General features: G+C 49.1%; 9 protein-coding genes across 9 annotated transcripts; 6 read left to right on the top strand and 3 right to left on the bottom strand.

Moving 5' to 3' along the window:
- Positions 1 to 1,023: 1,023 nt before the first annotated feature.
- M437DRAFT_73397 (methionine aminopeptidase) lies at positions 1,024 to 2,610 on the bottom strand (the record flags this gene model as incomplete). Its single annotated transcript, XM_041026018.1, has 5 exons — positions 1,024 to 1,080; positions 1,131 to 1,643; positions 1,694 to 2,310; positions 2,359 to 2,514; positions 2,568 to 2,610. The coding sequence occupies 5 exons, from the start codon at positions 2,608 to 2,610 to the stop codon at positions 1,024 to 1,026; spliced, it is 1,386 nt and encodes a 461-aa protein (XP_040882502.1).
- Positions 2,611 to 3,781: 1,171 nt separating this feature from the next.
- M437DRAFT_14222 (uncharacterized protein) lies at positions 3,782 to 4,949 on the bottom strand (the record flags this gene model as incomplete). Its single annotated transcript, XM_041018753.1, has 3 exons — positions 3,782 to 4,324; positions 4,573 to 4,701; positions 4,761 to 4,949. Coding segments are annotated over 3 exons (861 nt in total), but the record flags the coding sequence as incomplete, so codon positions are not given.
- Positions 4,950 to 6,687: 1,738 nt separating this feature from the next.
- M437DRAFT_82440 (amino acid transporter) lies at positions 6,688 to 8,805 on the top strand (the record flags this gene model as incomplete). The annotated part of the gene is made up of 8 exons (XM_041027745.1): positions 6,688 to 6,958; positions 7,009 to 7,248; positions 7,300 to 7,395; positions 7,447 to 7,522; positions 7,574 to 7,754; positions 7,805 to 7,898; positions 7,950 to 8,124; positions 8,178 to 8,805. The coding sequence occupies 8 exons, from the start codon at positions 6,688 to 6,690 to the stop codon at positions 8,803 to 8,805; spliced, it is 1,761 nt and encodes a 586-aa protein (XP_040882500.1).
- A 263-nt stretch (positions 8,806 to 9,068) lies between these two features.
- On the top strand, positions 9,069 to 10,182 carry M437DRAFT_82439 (uncharacterized protein; the record flags this gene model as incomplete). Its single annotated transcript, XM_041027744.1, has 2 exons — positions 9,069 to 9,280; positions 9,336 to 10,182. 2 exons carry the CDS (start codon positions 9,069 to 9,071, stop codon positions 10,180 to 10,182), a joined length of 1,059 nt encoding a protein of 352 aa, XP_040882499.1.
- A 115-nt stretch (positions 10,183 to 10,297) lies between these two features.
- M437DRAFT_82438 (Dihydroorotase) lies at positions 10,298 to 11,435 on the bottom strand (the record flags this gene model as incomplete). The annotated part of the gene is made up of 2 exons (XM_041027743.1): positions 10,298 to 11,239; positions 11,301 to 11,435. The coding sequence occupies 2 exons, from the start codon at positions 11,433 to 11,435 to the stop codon at positions 10,298 to 10,300; spliced, it is 1,077 nt and encodes a 358-aa protein (XP_040882498.1).
- Positions 11,436 to 12,444: 1,009 nt separating this feature from the next.
- M437DRAFT_64079 (uncharacterized protein) lies at positions 12,445 to 13,918 on the top strand (the record flags this gene model as incomplete). Its single annotated transcript, XM_041024353.1, has 2 exons — positions 12,445 to 12,822; positions 12,875 to 13,918. 2 exons carry the CDS (start codon positions 12,445 to 12,447, stop codon positions 13,916 to 13,918), a joined length of 1,422 nt encoding a protein of 473 aa, XP_040882497.1.
- A 1,254-nt stretch (positions 13,919 to 15,172) lies between these two features.
- On the top strand, positions 15,173 to 16,849 carry M437DRAFT_82436 (MFS general substrate transporter; the record flags this gene model as incomplete). Its single annotated transcript, XM_041027742.1, has 2 exons — positions 15,173 to 15,597; positions 15,829 to 16,849. 2 exons carry the CDS (start codon positions 15,173 to 15,175, stop codon positions 16,847 to 16,849), a joined length of 1,446 nt encoding a protein of 481 aa, XP_040882496.1.
- A 625-nt stretch (positions 16,850 to 17,474) lies between these two features.
- Positions 17,475 to 18,954, top strand: M437DRAFT_73390 (uncharacterized protein; the record flags this gene model as incomplete). Its single annotated transcript, XM_041026017.1, has 3 exons — positions 17,475 to 17,669; positions 17,720 to 18,370; positions 18,424 to 18,954. The coding sequence occupies 3 exons, from the start codon at positions 17,475 to 17,477 to the stop codon at positions 18,952 to 18,954; spliced, it is 1,377 nt and encodes a 458-aa protein (XP_040882495.1).
- A 696-nt stretch (positions 18,955 to 19,650) lies between these two features.
- M437DRAFT_42934 (quinone oxidoreductase) lies at positions 19,651 to 20,559 on the top strand (the record flags this gene model as incomplete). The annotated part of the gene is made up of 1 exon (XM_041020652.1): positions 19,651 to 20,559. The coding sequence occupies one exon, from the start codon at positions 19,651 to 19,653 to the stop codon at positions 20,557 to 20,559; it is 909 nt and encodes a 302-aa protein (XP_040882494.1).
- Between the last annotated feature and the right edge of the window lie 71 nt (positions 20,560 to 20,630).

Genomic DNA, 20,630 nt, shown 5'->3' with positions numbered 1-20,630 from the left:
GAGTACGGGGCTTATTACGCCACCAGTGCGTAGATGCATTACAGATGTAGGTGTCATCATGGAGATAGCCTTTAATAGACTTTCTTTGTGGACTATTGATTTAAGACAAGGGGTGATGCAAGCAGTTAGATGTCCTCCTTTAACTTAACACACCCTGGTCGACGTTATTCAATCCAAATTGGGATAATTTGATCAACAGCTTTCGGCCGAGACCACGAAACGTGGCCCGAGCCCTTGCATCCTTCAACCACAGGAATACCACATAAAATACATACTCGGGATAACATCAGACATTCACATCGGACTGCTTCCAATATGGCTTCTCGACAGTTCACCGACCCCCTCGTCGTGTTGAGGGCAGCTCCACTCATTTCTGCGACATGCTCATTATGGTTCGCCTGGAGTCGGCACTTCTTCCTTCGACTCATGAACGAGCCAGGTACCTGAGAGAACAGCAAAGCCATGTTATCAACATACTTTCCCAGCTTCTTTCGCCACGCAACACCATACGTGATAGGCTTTTGAGTACTACGATGGGAGTTGCAATCGCAAATCTCTATGTTCAACCTGCATCGCTCATTGCTACCCAATCATTCCGATGGTATAAGGCGGGTGCTGTTTTTGCTTTTGGAAATTTACTGTTCGTGCCTTCGATTGCTCCTAGCATTAAGGACATACACGATCAGAATGGTGACAACATCAACAATCTCGATCGATGGCTGCGTGTCAATGCCGTTCGTGGCCTTACTATTGATCTGGCTGCATGGGTGACCTTTGCTATCGCTGTGTCAAGGGTATCTAGCGGGCGTCCGAGTCGTGTGTGAGACTGGAATAAGGCAGAGGAGGGATATGAAAGATCGCGATGTAAAAGAGTGTTTTTGGTCGGGCTTATATATGATATGAAACAAGCAGAGCATGTTGAAATGCGATCAGACACGTATCCGTCATTGTTGAAAGGCTGAGCAGATCGAACTCAAACGGTGAAATCAAGAAATACTAAAACTCAGCAACAAAACAGCCTGTCTAGTAGTCATCTCCACGAGAGACTACTTCTTTGCAACTCGGTCTGAGCAGGACAGTCTATATGCACGTTAGCATGTCATCCATTGATTTCGTATCATTGTACTCACATGCTCAAACTGAGCTATATAAGAGCCTGGTATATCGACCAAAGGCGCATAGTCCTCGACAACGCCACTAGCAATGAGTGACTTCATGCCTAGATGGTAGTTTTTGACTCCCAGACGCTCGAGGTAACGCCTCGAGAAGACCAAGGTGCCAAAGTTCTCGTCGATGGTCTTCAGAAGCGACTTTGCAGATGCGAATTGTAGGCCAGTAGGACGGACATGTTGATTGCGACCATATCCGTAGATACCAACATCGTCCGTGAGATAGCCATTACCAGTGGTGCCGAAGGTTTCAATGGCAAAGATATCGCCTTCTTCCATGCGTTGGTTGGTCTCAGTCTTGACGAACGGGACTTGCTTGTCGCCATGAATCTTGTAGCGCAAGATATTGTGGCCAGTGATGTTTTGGACCGCTTTCACAGGGATGGTCTTGCCGTTCAGCTCGACCTCGTAACTTTCCATGACTTCTTGTACGTCTCCACTGATTTGGTCGATTCTGGCGTCGATGCCAGCTTCCTGAAACTAGTGAGCTTGTATAATAACCTTAAAATCCGAACAAAACGTACCTTGAGTCCAGTATTGGTGGCTTCTTTGACGGCGGCCAGCAAATTGTCGTAGACAGGATTAGAAGCTACGGTAAACGCGCTGTCGACAATTCTGCCGTTTACGTGAACACCAAAGTCCACCTTCAAGACATCATCGTATTGAAGCACGACCTCTTTGGCACCAGGATTAGGGGTCCAGTGTGCACCGACATTGTTCAAGCACAACCCAGTTGGAAAGCCCATACCAGCCTTGAGTGCGTCTCCAGTCTCGAGGCCCTGATGGTCTACCAATGCTCGTACGCCTTCTTCAATCTCGTCGGCGAGCTGGCTCATCGTGACGCCAGGTTTGGCGATTGTTTGCACGTATTGGCGAACTTGACGATGAACTTCTGCAGCCTTCCGATAGTCACTCAAGAATTCATCGTCCATGTTTTTGATAGCATCTTGATGACGAAGCTCCGCAGAGGTTGTTCTCTGGAGATTGTCATCGCTGATCGCGTACTCGACAATCTCGCCCTCGGGGTACTTGTTACCGTGGAAAATATTGGCAAGCGCAACCCTCGGGGGTGCTGTTTGTTGACCCTTTCCAGGCGCCTTCTTTTTCTTCTTGTTGTTCTTTCTCTTCTTCTTGGTCTTGCCTTCGCAAATCAGAATCACTTCTGTTGTATAAGAAGGGCTTGGCTTACTGTTGTCGGCCTTCAAGTCGCATCCAACGTGGTGGTCTGATTCATCGCCATCGCCGTCACCTTCATCTTGCCCTTCGAGCACACCAGAGACCAAGCCAGTCGCTGCTGCTGGCTTCGGAGGATTAATGTTTGCAATTGCACCATTAGTCGAGGATCCTGCTATTGGTGTCAGAGAAGTGCAAGGTTGTAGATGTTACGTCTCCACATACCACCTGGACCTTGCTCATGTTCATTTGGCGTTTTGGAACCCATGATACACTTTTGACTGTACACATAAAGAGTTCTTTGTCGTCGAGGTTGTGAATGAAGATGGGAGGTTGCACGCGAGCACAGTCATCGTGAGACGAGCTGCGCATTAGCGCCTGATGACTAAAGTCTTGGTGAATCCTTCGAAGGACCATCAAAATTAGGCAGGAAATTTAGTTCGCAGCAACGAAACGTGAAGCAATAGCAAAAAGATGCTCCTGATGTATTCAGTGTGACAAAAAACAGCAAAACATACAGCAGCAGGGATTCCCACGTGGTCACCCACCGTAGTACTAATCTGCCGTTCAACTGCTTATGTATGGCAGAGCGGACGGGATGCCCAGTTTTCAGCTGACTGTGGCCGTATGTACTTGATGACACTTCTCTATCAACAATATACCCTTTATCCCAAGCAGAGTTGGATTTACTGGTATACCTTCGATGGTCGAGGATGCATCGTGATGCACCAACATGGTCTTCAAAGCTGGTCTTGACCATCACCTCTTCCAGTGTATCATCGAAGTGCACTTCTTGGCATCAAGCTCTGCTTTGATTCGACTTGACGAATGGGATGCATTCCTTTGCTAACAGAGAGCATGGCGTACGCAGCCAAGATCAGAGCGATGTAAAGAGGGAGGCTTTAGTTATGGCAACCCTGAATCCAGTGTAGATATGTATCACTCCAAGTTTCGCTGTCATTGCAAGTGCGTTCCAAGAAATTGCATGGATAGCAAGGCATAAACAAAGCAGCAAGACAGTCTATAAAGGTGTATCCGTGTAGTAAAGAGATATATGGTTTTTATGCAGAAGTAGAGGACTTCACCGAGTCTCAAACGCCATAAGAAGATTGTACTGTGACCTCCTACCTCCCTGATACGCGGATCTGTCGAGTCATCATTACGCCTTTCCCATCATACGTCGTCCAAGCACTTTGACCTTCATGATCTATAAGTGAACTCTGAGATCTTTGACTCTCTGGTCTGCCCGTCACGACTTGACCATGCTCGATCGTGTCCAATTCAGTCATGCTGTCGATGTCCGTCTGCATAGTTTTCGCCCCGATAGTAGTCCGCGAGAGTCCTCCCGATGCATTGTATTCTTTTGAGTGTGCTGACCTGGCAGTATGCTTGCTGTTAGAGCTTTGCCAGGAGGGGAGTGATGTTTTCTCTGCCACGACCTGGAACAAGGGTCTCAGCGTTCCGAGGGAAGCCGCAGTGATGGCCAATCCAGGTTCAATAATGGATACTAGACCCGTATTGACAGCGTTACTCAAGTAATGAGCTTGATCGGTCACGCCGCTCAACAGTCCAATCCGAACGATCGAGGCAACGCAGCTGAACCCTCCCATACTCAACAGTACGCAGCAGGAGATCTTGGTCTTTCTCGGCATCTGACTGCGCCAGAGGATAGCTGTAGGCAGACATGCGAACATCACATCCATCAAAGCGTTGGAGATGCCCGAGACATATAGCAGCGGCGAAACTATACTGGCCGGAAGGCATTTTCCTCTTGCAGTGTTGAGTAGTATTTCTCTGGGTGAGCCACACCGGAAAGTGGTGATGAACATGTAGGCAAGGCTGTATGCCGTGAAGATTGCTGTTGGAATTATGATAATTCGGCGCTGCCACTTTACGACAACGATGCGAAGGAAGACGATGGCAAGAGATATCTTGAACAAGATTGTGGTAAGGACATAGAGAGAATTGTAGATCAAGGTGTACTTGTGACCAGTTAGCATAGAAACAACAATGAGAATGTTTGCTTGCAAGGGTGTGACGTTTGCTTGATTGTCTTCGAGTATTATCAGCAGATCCAAGATGATGCTCGCATCAATGACCTGTGCTCGAGTCGGAGAAGAAGCCACATTTTCGACAACTTCTACCCATGCTTCGTACGTGTTGCAAAGAAGCAAGATGAGATTGAGATGGGTATGCAAAGCAAGAAAGAAGGAATGAAGGGTCAAGATACCTCAAGCGCTGTCGTGAGGGCATTCCAAATGCCGATGAAGTCCGATGTTGTGTATGCTTCAACGACCGTCTTATTGTAACCATACTCAGCAATGACGATTAACAATGCAGCGAAAGAGGTGAAAGACATCTGTGAAGAAATCAGTGACAAGTCTACAGGAGTCGACATGGCATTGGCAAGGGACTCACTGCAGCCAATATCATTATTCCATCGTCCCAACCGAAAGCTTTCGCGAGACAGACTCTGACATAGATACGAAGGGCTATGGACACCCATACAGGTACAAGGAAAGCGATTGAGACGCCCAGCATCTGTGACGACCTGCTCCGCAGATCCATCACATTTGGGAGACCACTGATATCCATCGAGGAAGCCATGGTGTCAGTACGTGTAAGTAGAAGAGTAAGAAACGGTAGATGGATTGAGGAGAGGACTTATCTTTGGGTCTATAAGGCTTCAAACACTGTTTGATCCGACGAGTATAAGTGGGGTAGACTGCTAACCGTACTGGTAGCCAGGCAATTCATCGACTCTAGTGCGGGACTATCGTTGCCGTAGGTGTAGGAAGAGCAGCAATATTTGCCGATCGAGTGTGTTTATGGTCTGTGGTCGAGTCATGCCATTGCCGCTGGGATCATTTTCAACCGTGTTCAAGCCTTGAATTCGGACCAGAATCCGTTAAAATTGACTGCCGAAGCAGAGACTCGTGAAAATGGCGGAACGATAGCAACGATCTGCCCAAGCGCAGTAGGTGACAAATGCTCAAAAGCTTTCTTTGTCCCTACCGTGTGTCCATGTCCAGGACCATAATAGTAGTGTTATGTCGGTTGGAAGATGCCATACATAGATAGCACAGTGCAACCATGTGTGTAATAACCTTATCGTATCATGGATCTTTGAATTCATTTATCTCACTTCTCCAAGGTAGATCATTCGGATATGGCAGTACTCAGCTTGTGGGGAAGTATCACGACCGCATCCAGGATCTCAAAGACGCTAATTAAACTGGCGAGAGACAGCATGAATCGTCTGTGAGATATCTGAATCATGTCATGAAACTTCGAGTTGTCAGTTTCAATGATCGACTAGAGTAACAATAGTGTGCGACTGTTCAAGGATCGGGAGCCAAAGTTTCGGCGGCTGGGAAGATTAAGCGTACTCACGCTGGGGCGTCTTAAGACAAGGAGAGGAGTTTGAGACACGCTAACGGACCCAGGGCGTGTTCGGTTCCGAAATTCTTCTCCCGCTTGATGTTCCGTCTTCCTTTTGGGCGCACAAATTTATGCAATATAGAGTAGGTAACTACTTTTGATAAAAAAAGTTCTTAGTAGCCTTCTAAAGAGTACTGTGAATACTAATACTACTAAAAGTCTTAATCGCAAGTCTTCTCTAAGAATATTTAGTATGCCATGGGATTTAAGGATATATTCTAATGCAGTAATATAGTTCTTAATATTTATCTTGGACACCACCTCTTGTGGAGTACCACGATCAAAATACACGTCATCGAAATACCATTGTATTCTATACACTCTCTATATAATTGAAGCTCGTTTGTGACTTTATCAAAGCGGAGTGTTGGTGATGTGATGGCAGCCCGAAGCCATCATGGATACATACTCCTTAGCTGCAAGTCGAGTTCAAACATGCTCATGAACCTAATCCAGTTTATGTTTCTGTCAGCGACTGACTGACAGCGGGAAAGGTACTATGAACCAACCGGGTAGAGCGTTTTGAGGTTACCCAATCGTGATTGGGATGAGTTGCTCGTCAGATGGTGCAATAGCACGCGAAAGCACCTATGGATTTGCGATGCAGCCATGTCTCCACCTGACCAACTTGGCTCCTCAAACACTGCATGTAACCACTCGTTGAATATTGTAGGATTCTTGAAGCATGGCTGTGTCTGGCTTGAGAGAAAGAACTACCACCATGTCTCCACAATGGTGCAATCCTCAACCTTTAGGTTCAATGTCGCCATCGTTCGTGTCTGCTGCTACAGCTGTTAGTTTATATATTTCGGTTGTTCGATGGTTGTAAATGTAGTCAACAGCTTGTCGGTCGTTCTCCTATACTTGCAGACAATTTATTTATAGTTCTCTCGGACCAGTTTCAATGTCTTTCTTTCGACGGTCTGTTCGCGAAAAGAAAGAAGATTCTGCAACATCTTCGAGCAACGATGTCTTTTCTTCGCACGAGATAGTGTCAACCACAGGCGACCTGAAATTTGTGGTTGAACAGGGCTGCAATGGATCGCAACCATCTTACCAAGAAGTGTCTGGTGCGCCCGTCGAGACCAAATCTTCTCTCGGATATGCTGTTGGACCCGCGACAATTGTCTTGATTAACGTTGGCAAGATGATCGGAACCGGTGTCTACTCGACGCGTGCGTCATTTCCACACATTCATCGAGCACCAATGCTGATAAAGGCGCAGCGGCGACTGTACTAAAAGGTACCGGCTCTGTTGGAACCAGTCTAATCTTTTGGGCTCTGGGGCTCCTTACGTCCGGTACATCGCTTGCAGTGTATCTTGAGTATGCATCCTACTTCCCGAATCGATCGGGCTCAGAGGTCGTGTACTTGGAGCAAGCTTTTCCGCGACCAAAATACTTTTTCCCCATTGCCTTCGCTGTCCAGACAGTGATTTTGTCGTTCAGCAGTGGCAACGCCATTGGTATGTGATACTGCGTCAAATCGATGTAACTGAACTGACTGTCATGATCAGTCATGGCTCAGTATCTATTCAAGATAGGAGACCACACGCCTTCTGCCTGGGAGAAAAAGGGCGTCGCCATTGCTTGTTATACGTTGGTCACATTGTGTAAGACGTAAAATACGGTCAAGACAGCGACATGATCTAACGAGGTTCCAGTATTGATTTTTCACACCAAAACCTCTTACCGTATATCCAATGCCATTGGCATGATCAAAGTTCTGACATTAGTGTTGTGAGTCGATGATCCTCCCGAAAGATCAGCCACTAACAGCAGTTTTTATAGCATCGCCATCACTGGACTTGTTGTTTTGGGTGGCCACACCAGAGTCCAAGATCCAGGAGCGAACTTTAGACATGCGTTTGAAGGCAACGCGACTGGATACGGCTTGACAAACAGTCTGGTCAAGATCATTTTCTCATATGCCGGCTATGAGAATGCCTTCAACATCGTTAACGAGATAAAAGTAGGCCACCGAGCATTAGATCCAGTCGAAAATGCTGACGTTCGTCGTAGAATCCTGTAAAGACGATCAAGAGAAATGCATCATACTCTCTGATCATTGTGACAGTGCTGTATATCCTTGCGAATGTTGCTTACTTTGCGGCTGGTCTGTCCGATGTCTTTTGAAACGGCAAGCATATACTGACACTGAGACTAGTACCAAAAGCCGATATCAAGGCGTCAGGTGTGACGGTTGCAAGTCTTTTCTTCACCAATGTCTTTGGTCATGCCAAGGGCGTCAAAGTCTTCAACCTGCTTATTGCTCTGAGTGCATTTGGAAACCTGATTGCCGTGCAGATTGGACAATCTCGTCTCATTCGAGAATGCGGAAGGTGAGTACCCAGGTTGGCTAGATCAGTAAGTACTAAGACTGATCATCCTGCAGACAAGGAGTGTTGCCATTCCCAAAATTCTGGGCATCCACAAGACCATTTGGTACACCAATCGGACCGTATATGGTTAAATGGGCTGTCACAGTTATAATGATCTTGGCACCTCCGGCGGGCGATGCGTTCAACTTCATCACAGACCTGCAGACTTATCCGGCTGCTGCGTTCGCTTTTACTATGTCGGTGGGATTGTACGTGGTGCGCTACCGGCGTAAGAAGTTGGGGGTCCCAAGAAGTGAATTCCGAGCGTGGGACGCTGCTGTGGTGTTTACAATTCTGCAGAATCTGTACTTGCTCATCATGCCTTGGTATCCTCCAACAGGAGGAGCAACAGGTGGAGATGTCAGCTTCTGGTATGCGACTTACTGCGTCACAGGGATTGGAATTCTTCTGCTCTGTGGAGTGTATTACTACTTGTGGTTGTATGTGCTGCCCAGATGGGGCAAGTACCGCATCAAACAAGAAGTCGTAGTTCTGGAAGATGGATCAAGCACCAACTCGCTAGTCAGAGTAGCATTGAGCGACTTGGAGCAGTGGCGCCAGGCCCATGATGCAGCAGGCAGATTGGTTGTGACGGGTGTTGAGGTCGAAGCGAAGAACGAGGGCCGCTCCGGACAGGTGTAGGTTGGCACGAGTTGTTTGTCAGGGTGATTGGAGAGAGATTTGTGTATCGAGTCAAGATCGAACGAACTTTGGAATTAAAGATCATGGTTGATATCGTAAATATGTGATAAAGCAGGAAGGAGCACTCCACCGGGCGGAAAGTCTTGGCAGTGTATATCACGGCGGATGGCAGCCGACGCGCGGTGCGTTTCGAGCTGTCAGCTGTTACTACCGACCTTACCTTCCTACTCATCACACATAACACAGTCGCACCAACGCAAGTCATGTCGGACGACGAGATTGTTGCAGGTCCTCCCGGAGCCACATCGGTGGATGCACGAGGAGCATCCGAGTCGAAACCCAAATACCGCTCATGGCGCAAGAAGTATCGCAAGATGAAGACGCACTTTGACGACGTCATGAAAGAGAGCAACAGCTTGTTCGTTGATGAGCAGAAGCTCGATAACCTGTCCAAGAGGCTGCAGGAGCAGAACGAGTAGGTCATCCTCGTCCACCGTCGTGTCATGACCAAGGGTTGACTTGTTTAATAGCCAATTGCTCGACCTCCTTCTCGACCTGAACACATCCTTGTCCATCCCACACGAATTGCGATTCGATCTTTCGTTGGCTCCTAAATCCCAGCAACCGCAGGAAGAACGCGACATGAACCTCGACACAGCAAACAACATCATAGCCAATGCTCACCGCGCCTTCCACAACCACGAGATTCCCCAACTGGACTTTGTTCGCATACGACAGGATATAGAAGCCTTGCTGGCTCGTAAAAACGCTAAGAGTCTGGTCGACATGGAGGCCCAAATTCCCCATCCACGATACCACCATCCCGTCCCATCCCTTGTCGCCGAAGCAGATCCAGCCTTCTTGTCCTCGTCGCACGAAGATGCCTATCTCACTCGCCTTGACAACAAGCTAGAACCTGCCGCCCTTAGCGACCCTCGCCCGCCCTCACCTCAGCCCCTTTCCAAACTTACACAGCGTGAACTCGACCGCGAGGTTGAACTGCGGAACCCTCTGTCCGTCCACAATTGGCTCAAGAAACATGGCACAATTTCCGACCTTGATGCCGCCTCTGAAGGTGGTGCCGCTCAGACCCCTGCGACAGTCAACAAACGACGTAATCTCGCCAAGCAAGTTGGCGATAGAGCAATTGAACGTGCTAGAGAAAAAGAAGGAAGCCCAGGGAGTACTGCAGACAATGACGACGACCTTGCCGTCGATGACACTCCGGGCAAGCCGAAAAAAGCTAGGGACGACGACCAAACATACCGGCCAAAAGGTGGCCGTAGCAAAAGCAAGCGAAAGAGAGATGAGGGCGAGAATACACCTGCTCGAGGCAAGAAGCAGAGGACGAGCCTCAACATCCCTTCCGATGCATGAACATGCAATTGACGGACTAGTCGTAGTAGCATTTGTAAAAGCCTTTATCTGTTTTAGCTTGAAACACGCTCTATCGTACCAAACAAGTTTTAGCAATCACCAAATATTCGTTCCTTTACTTCCACTCGGCGCTCCAGATCTTTTGATCGCGTCTGAAAGGAACAACCTCGACGCTGCCATCAGCGTTCTTCAGCAGACTCTGCACCTTGACGGCGTCCTTTCTCAACACGACCTTCTCACCCTTCTTGTCTTCAGCTCCGTAGAACTTTCTACCATTCAATCCAAGGAATCCCTTGAGCTTCTCCTCGGTGACATCATCTGCCTTAAGAACGCCGCGCTCAATGCCCTGCTCCAAGGCAGACAGCACATACCCGACTGCATGAGGCTGCGTGAAAACACCAGCTGCAACCTTGTCACCACGCTTGTTGATAGCGGGGTGAGGAGCACTGTCGGTGCCGAGGAAGAACTTCTGGTTGCCCGAAACAACAGTCTTAAGCAGAGCTTCACGATCCTTGGGGGTCTTGGCCACAGGCTTGCAGAATGAGTGCGGGTCACCAGCCCAGTCGTCAACAATCAAGAAGAGATGGTGAGCAGTAATGGTAGCCGAGACGGTGGGACCGCAAGACTTGACTGCCTCGATAGCAGCTGCGGTGGTACAGTGTTCCAAGATGATTCTGAGCTTAGGGAATCGCCTGTGGAGGTCCTTGAGCGTGGGAAGGAAGGCCTCTTCGGCGCTCAACACGGTAATGTCGTTGTCCTTGGATCCGGGGACTTCGCCGTGCAGGTTCAGAACCATGTTCTGACGCTCCATCTCCTCGAAAACAGGATAGAAGGGCTCGTAGCTGACGACACCAGCACTACTGTTTGTAGTCACGCCGGCTGGGTAGGACTTGATGCCCGTAACACCTGCGGAAGCAGCCTCCTTGACCACTTCGGGAGTGATGTCGGGGTGCAGGTACAAAGACATGAGGAAGTTGACATTTGGCTCAATGGCTTCAAGTCTCTTCTTGTAGTCCAAGGCGTGTTTAACGGTGGTGATTGGAGGTACCAGGTTGGGCTTTGGTGGTAAAAGAGCTTAGATTCTTGTTCCATTTCCTACAGCTCAATGATATGCTTACCATGACGAAGACGGTGTTGACACCTCCCTGTCTGATAGTCGGTGTAACCAGCTCCATCATAGGTCCATCGCGAAGATGAACATGAAAATCAGCAGGAGCCGGAATTTCCAAACCATCGAAGTGTTGGAGAGACATGATGCAGATAAAGTGCTCTCTACACAAGGTCATGGTCAAGTCAGAACAAGTATCATCGCCATTGATTCATAGCCGTAAAGAGCAATTCAATGATAAAACTTACCTATGCTGTCTCTCAATCTGTCTCTTGACGACCTCAATCGATGAATGCAGCTATGACTGACGCCGTCGAGATGGACGATATCGCACGCCGAAACAGGGTCTAGCTTTTTCGGGCGTGCCAAGCCTCCAGCCAACACCCATCGCCAAACAACCTTTTGTGCATTAAACGAATACTGCTGCCAACTATCCGCACCTGACATATCAATCAAGCCTGAGCTGTTGTTAACTATCAACTATCCACACAGTTGAAATTCGTCGTCATGCTTCTAGGCCAAAAGTCGTGGTGTCACCGATCGCTGCACAAAGCCTGCTCTTGCCTCCATCGTGCAACGTTACAATCTAATAATATGGAAGGCTCACCAAGCGAATCACAGTTCTACTTGGAGAAGCTCAATTTGAGACTCGCATATGTATCTCATCATATCTATGGCTATAAGGTTTCTGACTACAAGACATGTCCACACCTTAGCAGAAGCAAGACAGACCAACAAGCTTGTCAGGCTTGTAGTGTTTCTTAAAACTGGTCACAAACTTCTGTCCGCAGATCTGTCAGTTGCCTGTTACTGCATGCGTGAACCCGTGTGACCATCCAATCATATCGCGCTTACCATCAAACAGCCATCAAGAAAGCTCCATACAGCTCAGCAGATGCAGTTTGCGAACATATTGATCACTATGCAACCTGATTTAGACCTTTAGATGCTGCCAACTCAGTTTTGTTGGCAGACGAAAGGAAAGCGCTTGCTTCCCTTCTCCAACAACTGGTCCTTTGACAACCACGTCTTGATTGTACAAACCTACCTCTCCTTATACGTGCGACGGTCTCTCCTCACTTTTCTCAAGCGATAACATCGCTCCTGAGCCTTCGCATACTAGCTTCATTGAGACCGAAATTTTGCTATCGACTATGCCAGGCCTCCACATGTCTGCCTATGCTCCGCCAGGCTCCATGGCTTGGTCAGGCTCTCATCATCCAGTCGCCATGCCGACACAATCGACTCTGGCCCCAACGCTCAAGTTCTTCATCGAACGAAACGACGGTTCTCTTGTTCCTCTGGTGCCTGTCGACGAACTCCCGGATGATGTTCGCTTGGTCGGCGTTCCTTTGAGTTTGAGTACTTTCCAAGCACAGGATATGCTGTTTCTTGGACATGATTCGTCTGTTGGCAGAAAGTTTTCGCATGCTGGAGCTATTGGCATCAGGGAAACAGTGGCCCCTTCCCTAGTTGCGATGAGGTCTGCACCTCGGCCGGATGTGGCTCCTCACAGTTATCACGCAACTCAGGTCAGTACAACAGCTCTGAAACTTTCTCTACTTCCTGACGTGGTTCTCGCAGCACATGCACACGCAGCCTCTTTCCGCACCCGCCTCTACCTTCGGCTCGACGCCCAAACCACTTAGCTTGTCTAAGTCGAAACCTCCTTACAACGAGCACCCCCTTCCGCCTTCCGGAGTAGAGCCTGATCCGAGCAAGAAGATCTACTGCACTTACTGGATCCAGAATCAAGGCCAATGTGGCTTTACGCAGCAAGGTTGCATGTACAAACATGAGATACCCGAGGATAAGGAAACTCTCGAGTCGATTGGTTTGAAGTCGGTGCCTGCTTGGTGGCGCAAAGAGCAAGCACGCAAGAAGTCGAGGGCTAAACGCTCCGAACGCAACAGCTCGATTTCAGAGTGGGAAGTTGTCGAGAGTCACCATACAGGGAACTCTGCTGTTCAGAGCGACGACCCTGTCCGCGTTCGCATTCCACCATCGCGTCCTGCCGGGACTCCCACCACCAAGCAGGCTGTACAGCAGTTCCGTTCAGGCTCGACTGCACAGAACGGCGCTACCACATCTGATGTTGCATCTGATACCGCTACTGCTGGCAGCTCAGCTCCAGGATCATCTCCTCCTGGGGGTGTCAAATTGGGTGCAGCCAAGACTCCTGTGCGCGGCCCTACATCTCTGCCTCTCAGAAAGCAGACTCTCAATTCACCCATTGCAGCCGAAGCTGAAGAAAACCTTATCGATTTTGAAGTTCTTCTACCATCGTCATCACCAGATATCTCTTCACTCCCTCAGGCGAGTCCTGAAACGCTTGCCGACCTTCGCTCTAAGGCGAACGTTGCTCCCAGTCGCTCAAAGATCATCATCAAGGGCAGTGCATCCATCTCTCCAGGCAGAGGTATCCGCTCGAGCAACAAGGCCTACAACCGACGCGGATCTGCAGGAAACAAGACCATATCACCTCTTGGCCAGCGCAACACGACCAAGGGTAAGGTCGAGACGGGCAGAGACAAGAGCGACCATGGCAATAGCTTTTCGAGAAGAGGCAGAGCCAAGACGAATGTAGTCGCAGAGGTCGCAGCCAAGGCTACAAGCGACTCGCAGTAGCGGTCGATGCTTCACAGCTGTATCCTCAGTTCTGGAACTCTTGTTTAATGTTGGTCCGGTACATCTTGCGGGTAGTCGGCGGCGTTCACCCCGAGATGTGTAGGCATGTGCTCCGACAGTCGAATATCACGCTGGTTGAATGGCATCGGCCCGACTTTTCACTGAGCTGTTGAACGAACGTTCAAATTGGCATATTAGTCCAACTAGTAGTATCTCTCGGCTGAGATGAGGAATGTATGTAGCTTGGCAATGCAACACGATCGTTGATTCTTGATACAGATCTTTATACTTTTTTTTTTTTCCCTTTTTCTTCGGAAGCTGGAGGACCCTTGTGCCGGACCGAGGAGAGGCCAAGCAGAGAACCTGGAACAACAACACTTTGAACCAGGAGGACATTTCTTGCGAGACTTCAGATTCGCAGCCAACGCACAATAGTTGATATGACTCGCAATTCGTATTGAAAGCCTTGTTGTCCTACATGCCGGCCTTGTCACTCCAACCACGGCCTTGTTATTTTGCTCCGCCACGATCTCCGAACGTCTCAAGTGCCTCAGCCAAGACTCCAAGACACCCCAACCTTCTAGCGCCTTTCCAACTTGCTTCTGTCCTCCCCGCGTGCCAGGTGCCGTCACAATGTGACTAGAGGGATGCACAATATCAGCGGAAAGAGGTGACATCCGCAGAGAATGTGGTCTCAGACCCTCTATGGCCACACCTCAATCTGGATAGCAGTTGTGCATATCTTCACTGCTCACCGTGAGAGGTCAGTTGTTAGATGTCGACTGGATTGAGCATGCGGAAAAGGTTGAGCATTCGGCTATCGATCTCCAAGACTCTTTACTGGAAGCCGGCGCTGGAAGGGTGGATACTCCAGGATTCCGTTGGCCAGCACCGACATTTTCGGCCGCATGGCAAATACTTGGGCCGACTTGGCCTGCGTTGCGTACGGGTAAAGTAGTGTGGTCGTGGGGTGATTGGACTCCGTAGAGTAGATTGGACTGGGGTTCTGGGGCTCCACAGTAAGATCGACCATATCGTTGCGGAGAGTGGAACCAAGGTTTGTCTTGTGCTCAATCCTTACTGCTCTTCCCCCTCTTTAATATATAAAGCCTGGATGATCGCACATAGGAGTACAAAAGCATCCGCAGTCCATTCGCTCTTTACACCAGGACCTTTTCTCCATTCTTTGCTGGTGCAATATCTCTCTTTCTTGCTCTATCTTCCATTCAGGGACAGTCGTGAGACAATATCATCATGGCGAGCCGCAACAACTCGATCGCTGCACCTCTACCGGATTCTGTGGTCAAGAAGCATGGTGTCAAAACCATTGAAAGCAATAATGCAGTAACTGGCGCTCATAACCTCACTCTCAAGCAGTCGATCCTGCCTGTCTGCCTTGTCACCATCCTCTTCTTCCTATGGGGCTTCGCTTATGGACTTCTCGACGTTTTGAACGCTCACTTTCAGACTGCTCTCCATATTACCAAGGGTCAGAGCGGTGGTCTCCAGGCTGCTTACTTTGGTGCTTACGCTATTGGACCTCTCACCTACTCTGGTTGGATCGTCAGAAGGTTCGGTTACAGATGGGCCTTCATCACGGGACTTTGCATATACGGTGTTGGTGCTCTGATGTTCTGGCCATCTGGTCTTAAGCGTTCCTTTGGCGGATTCTGCGGATCGTGAGTATCTTCTAGAAGCCCAATCTCTGCGTGTGCTGGAGGCAATCCGTACAGCTATAGAAGTGCACGATACTATGGGGAGCAGGACAGCATCCAATGAGAGTTGGTACCTCGCCAGCTCTCTTTGGTAACAGTGCCGTTTTCGAAAGCGATTGTGCCTTCTTATAGCTACGATAGTTGCAGCCATCAGCGTGGGGTTGAAACATATCAAGATTACTGACACTAACCCAGCATGTTCATCGTCGGATCCGGTCTGTCAACTCTCGAGACTGCTGCCAATCCCTTCATCGCTACCTGTGGTCCTGCAAAGTACTCTGAGTTGCGTCTGACTCTTGCGCAAGCCTTCCAGGCTGTGGGAACCGTTGTCGCCCCTATCCTGGCCAGTCATGTCATCTTCAAGAACGTCGACGACACCTCTCTTCAGTCTGTACAATATGTTTATCTAGGGATCGCCGTGTTTGTCTTCATCCTTGCCGTCGTTTTCTTCTTCGCTCCGATCCCCGAGGTTACCGACGCCGATATGGCTGCTCAGGCAGAGTCCAGTGGCGCTCAAACCGCCTACGAAGACAAACCCTTGTCTAAACAGTACACCTTGTTCTTCGGAGTGGCTGCTCAGTTCTGCTACGTCGGAGCACAGTGCGCATATGCAGGCTATTTCATCAACTACGTCTCTGCCGTTCGTCCTGGAACCAGCCATGCTACTGGTGCCAACCTTCTTGCTGTTGCCCAGGGATGTTTCGCCATCGGCCGCTTCGTCGCGAGTGGTTTGCTCAAGATCACAAAGCCTCGTCTGGTCCTCATTGGTTTCCTCTCTGGTGTAGTACTCTTCGCGTGTTTGACCATGGGTCTCAAGGGCAACGCTGGCATCGCATCGATCTCTCTGGTTTTGTTCTTTGAATCATGCGTCTTCCCCCTGATCTTTGCGCTGGCGATCAGAGGTCTTGGTCGTCACTCCAAGCGCGGAGCCAGTTTTATCGTCGCTGCTGTTTCTGGTGGCGCTTTGTTCCCTCCCGTCCTTGGTACTGTCGCCGACCATATCGGAACTCAAAAGGCCTTCTTTATTCCCTTGATTGGCTTCGTTATCGCATGGTGCTTCCCACTTTACCTTAACTTGTTCAAGGCAAAGAGCTTGGATGGCTGGACTGAGGAGAAGGCTCCATCAGCTTCTACTGAGAAGGATGTAGAAAGCATCATTGATGTAGATGACGAGAAGAAGGGTGCCGCCATTGAGCACCAAGAGGTTAGAGCTTAGATGTAACCATGGGGCTGAAATAGTTTGGTAAATCTACAACTAGATTCGTAGACGATGCACCCCGAATTTTGTATAGGAGATTGCCATCATCTCATAATTCACGGTCTACTGTAAATCGCGAGCATTCTCCAATCTTCTTATGGTGATCCTTCATGAACAAATGGACAGGGTTGTGTTGACGCGAAATGATCGACAAAGCCTCGGCAAAAACTTGTCCGACTGGTTCACACCTCACACACTCACGGCTTCCACTCCGCTCGCAGTTTGAGGATATATATGCAATGATCGATGGCCCTTCCTTGAGAATACGGGCGCTGATTACGAGCGATGTGATCGCAAGCTCAATAGGCACTGCTCATCTGACAATCTGGAGCAATGCCCGCAACTAACCGAAAGCTATATTAATCCACGGGTTGTCCTGTTCATTGTCACGTCACCGGGTATGCCGGCTCCATGGATGTCTATCAAATAGATACCGTCCTTTGACGTCAATCACTTCGGACATGGTGGTGTCAAGATCATATTTCGATAGAAGGAAAGAGGTGAACATGGGCTGCTCTTTCTGTCTTTTCCTGACATCTGAGCAAGTAGCACCAATCTGGAGTCATTCTTTTTACAATCAAAGATGGTAACTTCTAGATTCTCGGCAGAAGACGATCTTGTGATACCATGGTCTTATATAGACTATGGACTCCAGGACGATGAGGCTACGGAACAGCACAAGGCTCATAGAGGTCACAAGCTACACAAGCGCTCTATTCGACATTATCGACATGCGACCTCAAAATGGGGTACTGCCTTGGAGAACTTCAGTCCTATGGTACATGATCCTGGCATGATTCGTGATTCGACAGCGGTTGACTTGTCTAGTGGTTCGCTCTCTGCATATCATCCGGAGGTATAGCTCTGGTGCTAAACGGACCGTTCCCATATCCCGCCCACTGGCTTGTAGTATTGGCTACTATCCTCTATGTCACAGAAATTGTGCTATTTTTCACCTTCCTGGCTCTGATCATAGCAAAATGGGTCGTCTATCCACACGTGGCTGTCCGACGCATTATGAGCGATCCGGACGAACTCGGAACCTATGCTATTCCTCCCATTGCACTAATGACTATCGGCGCTCTCACCATTACTCAAGTCAGCGAGGGTCCATGGGGCGGTCATGCGTTTACCTTGGTCGGGTATGTGGTGTGGTGGATAGGTGTAGCTTGGATCTTTATAACAGCAATAGTGGTTCTGGCTGTGTTATTCTATACTGGAAACCAAGCCGATAGGTTCATGACTCCTGTCTTGTTCATGGCGCCTGTTGGACTCGCTACTGCTGCTACTGAAGCTGGACTCATTACCATATATGGCTTCGAGATGTCCTCCAGACTTGCCGTGCCGCAACTCATCGTTGGTTATTTTGCTGCTGGTGTGGCCTTCTTCATGGCTGTCCTGCTGTACACTGTGTTCTTCCATCGTCTACTTTCTGCTGGTTGGGGCCCTGCTGCAAAGCGAGCTGGGCTATTTATCTTGGTACGTGTAACACTATCATTCAGCAATAGCACATACTTACCATTGCATACCAGATCGGACCATGTGGACAACTTGCAACAGCATTCCAACTGCTAGGTGAATCTGCATCCACGTACATGCGGTTTGCACAGTACAAGCCTTCAGCGGTCAAGCCCCCAACATCCGGCACCTTCTGGACTGAGCAAACGGCACAAGGTATAGACGGCGCTGGCCTGTTCATGGCGTTACTCCTACTTGGCTTCGATTACCTCTGGTTCTGTGTTGCCATAGTTGGAGTTGTTGACGTCTTCGTGAGGAGACAGCAAAGCTACTCGTTAGTTTGGTGGTCCATAGTCTTCCCGACTGTGACGCTCACCACGGCTTGGCTTGAGTTGGCTTCAGCTATGGATTCTCCCACCTTCAGAGCCCTCACGTGCGCACTGACTGTCTTTTTGGTGATTGCATATTTTACCAATCTCGCCTTTACACTGCGAGGACTCCTCAATGGATCACTGATCTTTGGAGGTAAATCACAGTTGGAAACCGAAGAGGGCATGATGAAGAAAGCGCAAGACGAGATGCAAAGCCGGAAATCAGAGGTGTAGGCTTGAACTGGGGCACGATACTGTTCTGTTTCTAGCTTTGTCCACTGAGAGTCCGAGATACCTGAAACTCTCTCCGGACACACTCCCAGGTATGAAATTACTGTGCATTTTGATAGCATCAAACGCAAGTGTGTCACATCTTGGGAGTGAATGTTTCTTAGATGGCATGACCCAGGCTTATAAGGGATAACTCTTTCTCCATTCTAAGGTAAAGGGGTCATTGTAAGCTGTCGAAATGCACAGTTGCAATTCGAACATGAGTCTGACCAAAGAGATAGCCTTTCACGATGGGCTCTCTATGGAGACAGCGTTCTTCACGAAAGTATTGTGCATTTCTACAGCCAGCCTGTGACCGTCTTTGGCACACGGGGAGCTTAGATTCGGACAATGATAAAGGCCGAAGGATGGAAGATGCTGCTTCGGATCCGAGCTCGGGGCCGAGATGTCCGACAATCACCTCAGACCCGTGGAGCCTCCGAAATCATCACCAGGCAGCAATTCTATTGTCAGCTTCGCAATGCAATCAAGCATGATATAAAAGCAAGGAGTGGAAGCTTGTTTCGGGAGCGAATACTCCCATCAGGCTTTCAGTACATGCTAATTCATCTGCAAACATCCACTCAACCACTCAAACGACAATCTACACAATCAAAGCAACGAGCAACTACTATCTACCAAACCATGAGCAAAGGCACTATGCATGCTGCAGTCGTTACTGCATGGGGAGGATCGCCAAAGTACACTCGAGTCCCCATTACAGCACCCGAACCAGATGGAGTTCCAGTCAAAGTGATGTGTTCAGGCCTGCACATCGTGGTCCGTTCCATCGCCAGCGGTAACCACTATGCCTCTGGAGACTTGCCTTACACTCCTGGCGTCGATGGCATCGGTCGCCGTCTTGCCGACAACAAGTTGGTCTACTTCATTAGTTTCCCTGGCGGTGCCTATCAAGAAATCCTCAACGTTGAGCGCCGCAAGATGGTAGAACTTCCTAATGGCATCGATCCTTATCAAGTCGCTGGCTATGCAAATCCTGCGCTGTCTAGCTGGATGGCATTGAGAGCGCGAACAAAGGAGCTGCCTGAGAACTTCACCGTGCTTGTCATGGGCGCAACTAGCGCTAGCGGCAAGGTCGCTGTCGAGGTTGCACGCGTCCTGGGTGCTGGAAAGGTCATTGGCGTGTCTCGCAATGCGGCAACACTCTCAGAAGTTGGAGTTGACGAGATGATTATTCTCGATGACAATGTTTCAAGCACCGATTGTAGTGCTGCTGCTGGAGTGGACGTCATCCTCGACTATCTGTACGGACCTGTTGCGCAGCACGTTCTCTCTACCGTCAACTTCACACGCCCAGTACAGTACATCCATATCGGAGGTCTTGCCGGCACGGAGATGATGCTGCCGGGTCATGTACTCAGGTCCAAAGACATTACCATTCGTGGAGCTGGCCCTGGCAGCTGGTCTCGCGAAGCCATGCGACCAGAGATCCCTAAGATCTTGAACGCCTTCAAGACTTTCAAAACACAGAATGTGAAGGTCGTACCCCTGAGTGAGATCGAAGAGCACTGGCACAACAAGAACGAGCGCATTGTCTTCACACCTTGAATTTCCTATTGCCTGTTTAGCGATGATAATGGCGAGTTTCATTGAACTTTCTTGAAGGAAAGCCGTCAGAA

This window comes from Aureobasidium melanogenum (genome assembly GCF_000721775.1).
Source record: "Aureobasidium melanogenum CBS 110374 unplaced genomic scaffold scaffold_4, whole genome shotgun sequence".
In the NCBI taxonomy this organism is placed as follows: Eukaryota; Fungi; Ascomycota; class Dothideomycetes; order Dothideales; family Saccotheciaceae; genus Aureobasidium; species Aureobasidium melanogenum.
This window is presented reverse-complemented; position numbering and strand designations above follow the sequence as displayed.